General features: G+C 38.6%; 1 protein-coding gene across 1 annotated transcript in view; it reads right to left on the bottom strand.

Annotated features, from left to right (window-relative positions):
- The window catches only part of LOC113238995 (ATP-binding cassette sub-family A member 3-like), a 19,286-nt gene extending 5,820 nt beyond the window's left edge, over positions 1 to 13,466 (bottom strand). The window contains exons 1-5 of the mRNA XM_026475864.1: positions 13,308 to 13,466; positions 11,126 to 11,217; positions 5,671 to 5,815; positions 1,830 to 1,955; positions 107 to 243 (exon numbers count right to left, since the gene is read on the bottom strand). Of these exons, the coding sequence (XP_026331649.1) occupies positions 107 to 243; positions 1,830 to 1,955; positions 5,671 to 5,815; positions 11,126 to 11,217; positions 13,308 to 13,404 (597 nt within the window). The 5' untranslated portion in view covers positions 13,405 to 13,466. The remainder of the gene's footprint in view (positions 1 to 106; positions 244 to 1,829; positions 1,956 to 5,670; positions 5,816 to 11,125; positions 11,218 to 13,307) is intronic.
- Positions 13,467 to 14,421: the final 955 nt, after the last annotated feature.

The raw sequence follows: 14,421 nt of genomic DNA, 5'->3' as shown, positions 1-14,421 counted from the left end.
CCTAGACACTTTTGATGTGTGTACATTGTTGGAGAATTTCATGCATTCAAAATCAGCAAGTTGTGAAATTATTGTGATAATGGGTATTAAAGAAATAAATAATTACTCTTTGCCTGTGGCACAATGTAAGGAAGTTTCCGTTAGCGACTACGCGTCCTAGAGTCGCGAGATTCTCCCCGGTGATCGTGCGGAACGTGCTCGACTTGCCCGCACCATTCACGCCCAGCACGCCGAAGCACTCGCCTGGCAATCATGCATTCGTTGCAAAATTAACATTGTCATTAGCTTGTGTCTCCAGATATATGCTACTGCATAGCAAAGGTTTTGGGTTAGAGATCTAATATATTTTCAAGCGCTTTAGACTATTAAATAAGCATCAAGCTTGATACATTATGTACGTACTTTGGATCGTTCTGATTGCAAGCGGCATAGAGTTTCAAGCTTGACATGTTCTTGATCATGTATTGTCGACATTTATTTAAGTAATGAAAATGCGATACCTATTTAGGTATACGGATATTGTAATGAACAAACAACAAACGTATACCGAAATTTTTTGATTGCAATTTCGTTACATGTTTACACATTATTAAAATGGGTTTACGCACTATAGATGCGGAAATGTATTTGTTTAGTCATATAGGATGAAGGTTTGTAGGACTCGAAGCTGATAGAGCTCGAATTGATTATTGTTTGGTTATTTGGTCAGTATGTTCTAGTTGCGCGTGATCTAGTGTTAATCCATTCTAAAGGAGTCATCGCATTTATCAATGCGGTATCGGTTTGAGGCGATCGGTTTACTACACCTGTTGCATTAAGCTGATTTGCTATTCGAGCGTCAGCGTCACCGTTCAGCCATTGTCGCGGATCGGGGATACGTAATGTAGCCTTCGTATCTTTGGAATCGTTCGGGTGTCGATGCGGTTATTCGAGCGTTGACGTAACCTATCGGGCGTCGTCATGGCCCTTCGGGTGTTGACGGCGCTGATCAGCCGTCATAGATCGCAGACGCACGCGATTGGACTTTCGCAGGAAACAGGAGGTCTAGTAATACTCGAACAAATCAAAAACAAACTCCTCGTTGTCTTTTTAAAGTTTAGTAACGATATAATAATAATAACATTTATTTATTGAGACAACTGAGATCCAATCAAATGTTAGTAGGTACAGACTTAAAACTATATTAGTACTTATATGTTACCAGGGACTTTGTATTATTTATTAAGTGCCGCATAATTGGGCACTCATTCCTGTCAGCAGCTGTCTTCAGGAGGCTATTGGGGCTGTCGCGTATTCTCTTCAGTAGCGACGCCGACTTTTTACGTAAAACAGTCCTAAAACTATCTACGCGCGCGTCAGTGAACATGGCTGAGGCACTGCAGAAACGTGAGAGCCCCACCAGTGTCCTGAAGGCGTTGTTGATGATAAATCTTAGTTGAAAAACTGTAATGTTGGTCACTGAATGTAATGTTTATGTGACTGTAATATTAAGCGTAGCAACCAAACTCTCCTGACAAACTTTCATGAAGTTTGGGAGAACCTTTTTTTATTTGTAAAAAGTAAATGAAAAGATATATTTGAAAAAAAGCTGCGTGCGTGTGTGTGTTTTTGTGCGTGTGCGTTTACATACAGTGTGTGTTAGTACTGAGGTATTGTACGAAATTTTCGTGATGGTAAAATTGTCGCTACAAAAACATTCGTTATAATTTTAAAGTAGGCTCAGGTTTTTAGTTTTGACAGGTAATTAATTCCAATTGCTACTACAATAGGGCAATCATGAAGAGACTAAGTATATTAGCACATTTATTTTAATTAGCACGTAACATTACCTTTTTTAATAGAGAAGCTAACACCCTTGACGGCGTTACAGTTCTTGATACGGCAGCTTTCAAGGCTTACGTAGTTTTCGTGCACGTCTTTAACCAATAACGCGTTGGTAGCTTGCGCCGCCACAGCTGCAATAAATCGAGCATTTTTTTTAACATCTAGTCTTTATTATCAAAGAAAAATATTTGAATTTGTAATATCACGCTGCCTTTTATGTAAATATTATAAGGTGTTAAGAGGATAGTAGTCATAAAAGCTTCTAGCAAAGAAGTTTGATCATTTATGTGTACTAAATAATCAATTGCCTCCGTGGCCGAATGGTTACTACCTACATTTATTTCTCTCGTGAGTTTGGGTGTAATTTCTGGTTGTCTATGTGTGCGTCCATGGCACCCGCGATGCGGGTTTCCTTTGGGTGTGTGTTATTATAGTTATTATAATTTTGTAGCCACGATCGTGATACAAATAATTATAAATTAGACAATTTTAAAGTACGCCGGTTCAAAATATCGTACTTTCGAATGCAATGCAATCAAGCAAAATTCCAAAAGATTACCCTACCTACTGACCACCCAGTTACACGAGGCGAAAGCTTTCGCGCGGCCGCCGTGCGGTGACCGCCTAATTCGAATCTGAATTCTGTCTATTTACTAGGCAACATCACTTTAATTCCTCTGAATAACACAACCGCCAGGCCATCGCGCGGCCGCCGCGTAGACCAAAATCAAGCCAGCCCACGGTGGTCCCGCCATAGTTCATACGACTGAAATGTCGATGGTTAAATTATGATGTCATTTATCGTTTAGAGGGTAGACAAATACCCCTTCTATACCCAGGTATAAAAGAAATTGCAGTAACATACATGGAACATTTAATTCTGTGCACCTGAAGTGGTAACACTTCATTAGTGCTCATTAGGGTTACCTTTTCGCCGAAATTTCTGTTGTTTTCTAAGTGTTAAAATTGAGTAATAATTAAGTAAATAAATAATAATTAAGTAAAATAACTATGTTCATCATCCACTTATGTAGTTCGTATGCCTGAAGGTGCAACATAGAGGGTCGCTATAACTTATTTAATACCATGTATTTCAATGTACTGTATCCTATGTTGACGAATAAATGCATTTGATTTGATTTGATTTGTTGTTTTTCTCGGAAATTGATTGTTTGTGTTTTTGTTTTGCCATGGATATTAAAAAAAAAGGTATGTACGATAATTTGTTTACTTTAACCCTGTCATTATTGGTAACCAGCACCGTCAAAAAAAGACTTCCGATTTCTTTGTTTTTTGCTGCTTTCCCATTTTCAATTAGACTTTTACTTAGGAAGGCACAAATCCAGAAAGATGAAACATATATCAAAATAATCTCTTGTTTGTTTAGTTTTAAAAACTGTAACGTCTAAGTGCGCCAAAGTGCGCCGTGGATTGCTTATAGGTCATTGAATGGACTAGGTCGAATATAGGTAAATTTGATACCTTAGATATTTTTGTAATTTTATCTTTCTTTTATTCTGCAGAGGCCAGCATCAAGTGTTCTTTTCCTCGAATGCTTGTTCTAAACACTTGGTTATCTGCGACGAGTAAAGAAAATGAGGCAGATAGATTTCGTGAAGTGTTTGGAATTCTAGCAGACTCTTTACCGGGCACTGAAAATATCCAGACCAATAACTTGAGGGATTTAATTTATAATCTCTGTAAACGGTTTGCTGGATATTGGAAGAAACTAGGGAGCTCAAAAGCCTGTTTTGATAGTCTTTCCGAATGTGAGACAGAATTTGTTTTAATTGGTAAATCGGGTTCTGATGGCAGCATAGGTAGTGAATACAAGCAGAAATTTTCAGATTCAGCAATCGACTCGACTTTATTTGTTACTTCTTATGTATCCCTACAACTTATTTGTAAATCAAACACCTCTGATGAATCTATTATTTGGAAAAATCCACGACCTTCCTCTACTAGGTGGTGCCGACCAATTTGTTTCTAATTTACTAAAGAATCAAAGGACATATATATATGTATACAAGAAAAAACTCATTTCAAAAGTCAAATTGATGAATTAGTACCCACTTTAATTGTTATTAATGGTCGCGAAATTAAAATCTCACACACTTTACAATTAACTATGGTTGATGGTAAAGTTTGTTCTGCTCTTAGTGCCTTCCGTTCGTTTACCATATCGTTCTGTCTCGCTCAGTATCTTCCTGCGGCGGTGCCTGCTACCGGTCAGTAGACTTGTGAGCGATCATAGTTAGTTCAAATGGTCAACTGAACTAGGTCGGTCTTCTAGTTCATTTAGTTCATCTAGTACCTTAGTTAGATAGTTCGTCAAGTTCGTGTTGTCCTTGCTCGGACATTGAACGAACGCTCCAAACTAGTAATTTTATTCACATGAACTACTACGGACTTCTAGTATAGTACACTGCACTAAATATTTAAAAATATAATTTGTATGGAGTCGGTACTATTTTATTTTCCTTCACATTTTACAGGTTTAAGACTGTCATTGTAACTAAATATCCTTTTTTTACAAAACAAGAATTTTAGTTAGAATGGTGTTTTTAAAAATCCACATTTAGATACATTGACTTACAAATAAATGGACGACGGGTCTAATAAAAAAACCACGAAAAAAAGTCCCAAGTCAACCTATTTAAACGTAGTGACATTTAACGGAATATGAAAAAGCTAAAACGTTGAATTTAAATTGTAATGTCATCGCAGTACTGTCTAATTTTGCCTGCTTCGCTGTCAGTCGAACAAACGAAGACTAAAGCGTGAATGACGCTCTGTATACGATTTTAACGCCCTATAAGTTCGGACACTTTTTAGCGCCGACCCGACGTCCATATAATTGTAAGTCAATGTTTAGATACTATACTCGTAGGTTGATATTCATATACTCGTAGGTTGATATTATACATACAGATACCTACCACACCTACCAAAAAATATGAGCACTTCCTTTTTTGCAAGCTTGTATATATTATACATAACGTAGATACGTATTACAAACTTAGAACGAGCTGGGAACGTTCAATCGTGCATCCCACTCGAACTTGTACTAAAAGTAGTTAAAGATCGCTATTTGTTCCGCTCGCACCGTTCCTACTGTATAAAAGACAGGTGAACTATCAACGCAGAGAGTTTCTAGTTCGTACTGAACTAAAAATAACGATGAACTATTAAAAAGAGTTTTGACTTTGTCTGCAATCCCCGCAGAGAGCACGTTAAATTCGGGTGGTTAATAGGGATCACCCACCAAAGTTTCTAAAACCACATCGCTGTTGGAGAAACATCAAGAAAATGTTCTGCTTATATTATCGCTTCGGAAGCAATGCAAAAGAAAATTCGGTCGAATTAATAATAATAATAACGCTCACACTCAACATAGCCCCGCACTAGGAAAACCCTGTGTCGCGAGTGCCATGGACACACACATAGACAACCACAAATTACACCCAAACTCACGAGAGAAATAAATGTAGGCCATACAAATATTTCTCCCGGCCCGGGAATCGAACCTGGGACCTCTGCGTGGCAGGCCGGTATGGTAACCGTTTGGCCACGGAGGCAGTTTAAAATTCATATTGAATTATAAAAAATACAACGTCCAATCCTGCTCCCGGACCGCGCCCCGCTAATACCGCACTGTGTGGACGGTTGTATAGGGCGAAATCGAATACAACTTCTGCACCCGCACCCGCCCCGCCTGTTTGTCATAGCGTTCGAACCCGGGTTCATAAGATCTCGAACATTACACAAATTCCCGCGCCCGGAACGCTCCCGCTCCCGCCTCTATGTGGCCAGAGCATTTTACATTAGGGCGGTGCATCTACTTACGCAGTGCAGCGGCGTTGCTGACGTAAACCTCTTCGGCTCGGACCATTTCGTCGTTGCAACGCTTCAGCGGCCTGACGTATCTTAAATTCAACAGCTTATTCCACCATTGCTTCAGGTAGCCGTGTTGAGTCAAGAGCACGAGAAACTGTAATATAATAAATGCCTCATAGCGATAGTATTACAATAAAGTCAGTACTACAATCATGTCCATCTAGTTTGATGCTGTCCGAGACCCTTGTTCACTTGCATTTATTGTTTTTGTTTGTATTACTTTTTAATTTAAAAAAAAATTCTATTAGTACAATTTACATTTTACGTTGTTTTTGCAAGCTGTGTTCACTCATAAGTGCCTAGTTGTGCAATTTAGATAAGATCGTCACCAAATTGAATTTATAGTGTGTTACATTGTAACTAAAAAAAGCAATGTAAAGAAATACAATAGAGATTAAGTAACCAAGTGTCGCTATTCATTTGATTATTTGCACATATTGACCTATCAAAACAGTGCCTAGTAGGGGTGGGCCGAATTTTCGTTTTAACTTCGGTATTCAGCATGATCGGCAGACTTTCCGAACATCCGCAATCGGCCGACTATTCAGTAAAAATGTATTAAAAAATTGAATTTTCTGCGGAACATTGACTAAAAACAAAACAACAAAATGTTGTACAAAGATTTCTTTTAAACGGGTACTTCTTTGCATGTCTAGTTCAAGTAAGCATTTGAAACAAAAAATGTTAAAATGGCGGTTCCTTGTAGTTACAGTTTTTAAATGAATTATTTTTTAGTTTAAGAATTATTATAACAAACTAGTGGAGTAATTTCAAAAACAAAAAATTGAATACCTATCATGGTGGGAAAACATCTTGACATTCCATAAATTTAATTAAGTATTAAGTATGTTTTGAGTTTCTTAATTATTTGCATTTCAGGGTTAACAAAGTATTTGACATACCTATAGCTTCAACCAATTACAGAAAGAATTCGTTTCTGCTGCGAGCTTGCAACAACATCAATAACCTAGTTAATAAAATAAATATTGATATCTTCAATACCAAAATTGTCACAGCGAGAAAATTACTTAGCGACTTCTTTTTTATTTAAGAAATAAAAAGTCTTTTTTAGTTCTTAGGATAAATCAATCAACGCGGATCGCATACAAATTCAAGTAATGCAGTCATACCAATTAGCTTATAATTACATTAAAGAAATTATGGACTACTACTCAGGACTGATGGAGATATATCTAGCAAAAGCTACTGTATATAGTGTAATATCTCCAAAAGACATAGCTGATATAATAGAAGACGCAAATAGCAAATTACCCTCCAATCTCCACATCATACAGACGCAGCTGATTGACACCAAATTAGCAGAAAATGAGACACATATCAGAGTACTATCTTACTTCCCGATAGCAGAGAAAGCAAAATACACATTGTTACACGTGACGCCCGTACCAGTGAAACATCCAGATGGAACATTCCAAAGCATAGACCCTTCTCAGCCTTTTATAGGAATAGACTACAATAATGAACGCTACTTTGGACTTACTCATGAAGAATTCAAAAGTTGTTTGCACAGATACAACAACTTCATCTGTTTCCCTGTGGCGGTGAAAAACATGCAATTGAATAAAAATTGCATTGTTAGACTTATAACTAAAAATGAAAACAATACAGACTGCCCGACAAAAAGTTACAATTTGGCAAGTGACGTAGTATGGAAACGAGTTCAAATGACAAATACTTGGTTATATTTGACAAAGAAATCAAAAACTGTGTCCATTGTGTGTGACGGGCAAAGAGAAGAAGTCTCCATCCACGATGTTGGAATAATACAAATTTCAGAAAACTGCATAATAAAAACAATGACTACCACATTAGCTGCGAAAAGAATTATTTCAACTAATGTTTTAGCTTCTTATAGTAGGACTAGTCAGTTTAAATTAGACTATAACAGATCTTTATTAATGACTAATGACTTTTCTAAGGAACAGGTTTTAGATAGCTCTAAAGATATTTTTAATAATTTAGTAAATAAAGAAAGTACATTACAAACAACCCTAGACAATACTGTTTGGCAAAGCATAAGTACCCAAACATACGTAGCTAGTTTTACTTCCTTAATAATATTTTCCCTTTTTGCCTTATTAATATACTGTTGTGGTCCACAGATAGCACAAAGACTACGAGCCATGGTAGCAGCCAGACGGTTGGTGACACAAAATAGCAGCAGCGGCCAGCCTGCCGACGACAGCACCGAGCAGCAACCCTCCAGCAGGCCTGCAACTCCAATTCAGCCAAAGACACAGCTACATATCTACGCACGGCCAGCTGTGAGGAAGAAGTCACCTGCACCTCAACTTTACGAACTGAAAGCCTTTTCGTGAGAGGCGCCAAAATGTTCACGTGCACGCGACGTAAACAGACAACCTGACCGGACATTTGCTAAGTGATGACAATAGACTACTCAGCAGTGCAATGACCGTTCTGAACTAGGCTGCTGAGTAGAGTAGTTAACTTTATGTATACATTTAAAAATAATATTGTTTATAGTCACACACACATAAATACCGTTTTGTATAAATAGCTTAAGTTTTGTAAATAAAACCCTCTTTGAATTCAGACATCAACGCTGTCTTATTGACAACGGAGCACTCCTGACTACAGCATCCTCTCACTGCGGCCAAGACACCTTTAGCCGTTAGCTTATCTGATCAGTCTTGTGAGTCTGTGAGACTGGCAGTGAGAAAACCATTTCCTAAAGCACCCTTATCCTTCCCCCTTTCCGTCTGTTGCCTTAGGTCGCACGGTGACAGGCTTCCCCTACTATTTATATAAGTATATATTCCGTAGCGTATGGTTAGGGCTAGGCTGTTAGGTAGGCAACTAGGGTTGTTAGTGATAGTACAGCTTTCCCTGACCACTCATGTATAGCCAGCTAGCTACAGCTAGGTAGTTGGCTGTACACTTTTTATAAAGTTATATTGTAAAATTCTATTTCTGTTGATTTTTTTATTAGAGTGCTTACTTATTTAAGTTACTTTATTTCTACAAGTGTAAACTTACTTACTTACTTACTTCGTTGTTTAATTTAGAAATATAAATGTATATAGGTACTTCTAGTTTGCCATTAATAAATAAAATAAAATTTATTTATTGTCTTTTTAAGCCAATGCTCAATAAATCTATTTGAAAAAGTAATTGAAAGAATAAGAGCGCATTTATTGTACACGAATGTCATCGCGCTCACCCCGCGCGGTCGAAAAGCGGAGTACGACGCGTGTACACGCTAATAAATTCCTCGTGTCTGCAACAGAAAAGACGAGAATGGCCTTGTACACGACAAGAATTTTGTCGGATCTAGAGCCACGAAATATGTGTCTGTTGTAGACAAGAAAATGATGAGTATGCACACGACACAAATGCTTTCGGGCAGACGTGTGTAGGGTAAACGTGTCAGTGCACTTCCAGGTAGCTGTCGTCGTTTATCTTTATAAATCTCTAAGGTTTTCTCCCACAATACGGGTCGTTCCTCTACTAAACTTATAAATAAATCATGCATTTTATTAGTCGCAATGAAATTAGTGGTGCAACAGTGGTACTTTGCAAAATCAGTCCACGCGCATAAACGTTCATTTACCGACAATGCGCCCTATGCAATAGCGGCAGAGCGCGTCGCGTTGGGGGTAGACAAGATTTTTTTCTTCTCCGACGCCGAGACTGTGTACACAGTTCGTGTGTAGAAATGACACGAATTCTTGCATAAACCCGGCGACTTTTCTTAGCGTATACACGCGCCCAACTGTCATGACTAAATACGTTCTATTTTGTTTAGCTTTGACATTTTAACTTAAGTGAGCGTTCCGGGCACACAGGCGGACTGCCTTGATTTTGGCCTACTTTGTTGTATTAGTCAGAGGAATTTAAATGTTGTTGTGTACTAAATAGAATTCAAATTTGCCATTAATATAGATGAAGATATAGTAACTGGGCGGTCGCCACGCGGCGGCGGCGGAAACTTTCGTCTCGAGTAACTGGGCGCTTAAAGGAATAGATATGACCATAAATAGTTTTTTTTAACGAGATTCAACAGCAGTTAACTCTCCGACTTGTTATTTTATAATTATTCAAACATCGCGTCAAACCAATTGGCCAACTATTTGAATGAATTACGCTTATTATTATTACTTTATTTCCACATCAACTGTACTATGGGTAACACTGAGAAACACGACATCTACGCGTCCGCCGCTCTCCGTAGAAGCCATGACTCGACTGCTCCGGAGCGACCATGCTGGGCTAGCTGCTCTAACAAATCTTAGTACAGCACGTGTATATGGTTATGCAAGGACAGCAACAACCACCGCATCCACCGCAGCATCCACTTAAGTCCGGCCCACCACAAGTACCTAGCAATGACCATGGGACCTGTAAGGTTGCCTTTCTACCAAACCTGTGCGAGGTAGCTAGGCAGTGAGAGGATGTGTAGCGGCGCGGTGCGAGGATGCGTTACGGACTCCTTTGAGCTATGCGTGGGCGGGGTGCGGTGTGGTGGGGTGAGCGAAGGCGATGTGTCAGTGTCAGTTAGTGTCATACTTTCCGTAGCTTGGTTTCCTACATCGTTTTGCACACATTCCTCGCCCGCATCTCTCGCACACATTCTTCGCACACATCTCTCGCACACATATCTCGCTATTTTGTATGTACCAATACTTAGCTCCGCTAAACCTTTTATAATAAAATATATATAATAATAATAACACACACACTCAACATATCCCGCACTAGGGAAACCCTGTGTCGCGGGTGCCATGGACACACACATAGACAACTACAAATTACACCCAAACTCACGAGAGAAATAAATGTAGACAATACAAATATTTCTCCCGGCCCGGGAATCGAATCTGGGACCGTGGCAGTACGGCATGGTAACCGTTCGACCACAGAAGCAGTTATTATTATTATTAGTTTCCACCGGAGTTGCGCTAAGCGAGGCTAGGCAGATGAAGTAATCCTACTGGTGGATTTTTTTCTCACACATCGCCTCGCTAGGTCGCACGTCTCTGGTGGAAAGGCAGCCTTAAGGGCTCGAAACGTTGGTTTGTTTGAAAGAAACAAATATATGCGGTTGAGATCTGAAAAAATAGTTTCATTTCCTATGTGTAGCAATCGCCGAAAACCTAAGAACTCGATAATTTAACTGTCTAAATTAATTGGATTAACTGGTTTATATACATTTTCTATCGCGTCCAAATTTGTATAAGTTTCTGTATTACTGCTTCTACTACATTATATTTAATTCATGCCTAGAAGAAGGTTGTTAAAATCATAGCACTCTGATGCTTTGTGGTACATAAGATCTTAAGCCTCCTTTGCTTGTGATACCATTGGCTATTCCTATCTTTTAACCCAATAGAATCTATTTTCCTAGTGATGGAAGGACACTTACCATGTAAATAAAAGTTTGTACTAAGAGTATTAACATTGATGACCCGGGTTTGTCACGTCCGAAACAGAAGTAGCAACTTGGATTTTTATGTTCTGAAGCAAACAATTAATTTAGTTTCAGTAACAGAAAGTTTGTCTAATAAATCTAATGGATCTTACACACACAAGAAGCACTAAAGCATAAATGATGGCTTGTGTGGCCACACAGCTGTCAAATTCAAGGGTTTCGTTCGGTTGTAGGGTCGAAACTGTGACGCGAATTGCTGCGATGCGATTTCGTGCGGCAAGGCATCTCATTGCCACGGTTCGGGTAATCATTCTTTTGACGATCGCCAATAGAATTTTTAAATAGGTCGTAACATGGATCGTAAAAAGAGTGTTGCACTGCTGTTATTGATAAGAAAGTATAGGAAAAGAACGCAAAGAAGATTAACATCGCAGGAATGCGCGATGCGGAGCAATTCGCAAATTCTTGCGATGCGTCGTGCGAGCTCGTAGATTTCTGCATCGCAGTTTTGTGTTTCGACCCTTTATCTTACAGGCTAATAGAAAAATGGAGACGAGAATAAATGCATGTAACACGTAACGACTTGGGGTGGCCATACACGGTCCGCTCGAGCAGTCATAGTCAACAGTTTGAGGCTGCCATTTGTAACTGCTGGAATTGTTGATACCAACTGCAGCTGTATCAATTGCTCACCAAGTCACAATTTCATTTATATTCAAATCACTAGCAACATGGATTTTGAGGAAGAAGCACTGTTACTTTTGCTCAGACGACGACGACGGTGGCGTAGAATTTGATGCTGCGAAAACGCGCGCGTGACATGAACAGTGCGGGTGGAGGTAACTTCATGAGAGCCGTCGACAGCTCCAGCAGTCAGGCGCTGCAAACCGTCCTAAGCAGTCGCAACTGCTCGAGCGGTTTGGTGTATGTGTGTACATAGAATACTGTAGTAAGCTACGTGGTCGCAGCTTGAAGCAGTCGATATTAGCTGCTTTAAGCTGTCGGGCCGGCCTTAAATTTAAATCTATGCCACTTACGATAGGAACTGTGACTATCACACTTATCGACACGGAATCGCATTCATCCTCTGTAGCATGCACCGCGATAAAGCTATTTATATCCACATTTCGCTATCAAATTCGAGAGACAAAACAGCCATTTTAAGATTTTATCACAATAGCTAACATGGCGAGCACTGTGACGTTTTATTTATCGTCCGACGACTGTCGTTCTAGCTCTTCCCATTGTCACGACAGTCTGTCGTTGCAACGTCAAAAAAAGTCATGAACGACAGTTAATCGTATTCTTTTATGTGTGAACAACTTCATTTAAATATACAAGCCACGATACTTTAAACTGCACTACTGTTTGTCGTCACGACGTAATGGGAACGCGCCCTAACGTGTGCGGTAACGCCTTAAACACCCCAAATGTGAAGCTTTGCGTACTGTACGTACATAATATATATTCAAGTTAAAACAAAATAAATGGTTGTTTACACATCCTCTTTTCCGTTGGGTTCAGAATAAAACAATTTCATCTGTGTTCGTAATATATGATTATTATTATTGTTTAGATTACTTTTTTTATATTTTTTATTATTTTTCCTTGTTTGGTTCTGTTTTTTGTATGTCAATTTTATTCAATTATTCACTATACCAATTTTATTTTTAATTATGTGTGACGTAATAATGTCTACTGTTAAAATACATAACAGTCTACATTTATATTCATTTTGTGATATTATTTCTAACTAATATCACAAAATGACTAAATCTAATATTTATACTTGTTTTATGAAATTAATTTCACATTTTAACGCATATATTATGTAAGTGGTAACGTCATTACTAATATACTGTGTCAATAATCTGTTCGTTCTGACATATTTTGTGCGTTTTAAGGACATAATTGGTCAATCTGTCACGGCTACTATGTTCCGTGACACGTGTGTTCTGTTGCCGGATCCGCTGAAAATCAGCGTCGTAGCACCATAAATGAGACGACAATAAGCTAAGTGGGTCACGGTTTCCTTGGCAGCACAGCACACACGCGCTGTACTCTTCCATATATTTGTAGTTAGTACTATTTTTATTGTTATAATTACAAAATGCATGTGTACTGTGTTGTCTACTTAAGGAATAGATGTTTTCTATTCTATTCTATTTGTACTTACTACAACACGTCGCATTGGATGGTTGTGCAGGATTACACAAGTTCATGGCGCACTTGGCGTTCGACAATGCGCTGGAACCTCCTGTGTAGAAAGCCATCAGCGCCGCGTGTGGCGGAATTAATGCTTTGGAAGTCCAAAGAAGCCGATCAGTAACTTTTTCAAAACCAATTCCGAATCCATAGTCGCCTAATATTGTTATAATCGCTGGCAATAAAGCTATGGGAGAACAAGAAATTTAGTTAGTGACGAATAATTCAATTCAAATATTTATTTCAGATAAAATCCATATAGAGTTAGTAAACCAAACAACTTAAGAACTAGTGTTAGTATTAATATTAATATAATTGAAAAGACTACTTATACATTTAAGATAGTGTGGAGCTCTATCCACCTACGCAGGAGTGGCGAGTCCCACCGATCTTTAAACACACACAGGATGCCGTTGGAGTTATCACGGAGGCGCCTTAGCGCAGATGCACACCTTTTCCTTATGATGGCCATGAAACCGTCCATCTGAGCCTCGGCAAACATCCCCGATGCACTACACCTCCACGGAATCCCCATCAGCACCCTGAATGCGTTATTATATTGAACACGCAAATCGCTGAATGTCCGCCCCGAATATGCGACCCACAGACTGCACGTGTACAGCACTTGACAGTAGGCTTTAAATAGTGTAATTTTTACCTGTTTAGTACAAAGTCAAAGTCAAAGTCAAAGTCAAGTCAAATATTTATTCACCAAGACAACACAGTACATTGCCTACAGGTAAGTCAATTACACAAAATACAAACTTAAAATATCCAGACAATTATACATATTAAAATACAATTATTATCATGATTTTCAAGAAAATGAATATTTACTTATATTTGAGTCCATAAATTCGTTGAGTCTGTAAAAAGCGTGATTTTCAAAAAAATGTTTTAGTTTTTTCTTGAATGCAGCCATTGCCAAATGAGATACACTGAGTGGTAGTTTATTGTACAAGTTAATTTTTGTGTTTATTCCTTGTTTTAAAGTTTTTACCAATCTAGTTTTATTTGTTACTAATTTATGTTTATTTCTAGTGTTATATGTATGTATGTCTGATCCCTTCGCCCTGTCGTTTTTT

Source organism: Hyposmocoma kahamanoa, unplaced genomic scaffold, assembly GCF_003589595.1.
Source record: "Hyposmocoma kahamanoa isolate Upper Pololo Valley unplaced genomic scaffold, ASM358959v1 99026, whole genome shotgun sequence".
Taxonomy (NCBI): Eukaryota; Metazoa; Arthropoda; class Insecta; order Lepidoptera; family Cosmopterigidae; genus Hyposmocoma; species Hyposmocoma kahamanoa.
The sequence above is the reverse complement of the archived record's forward strand: the minus strand, read 5'-3'. Positions and strand labels throughout refer to the sequence as shown.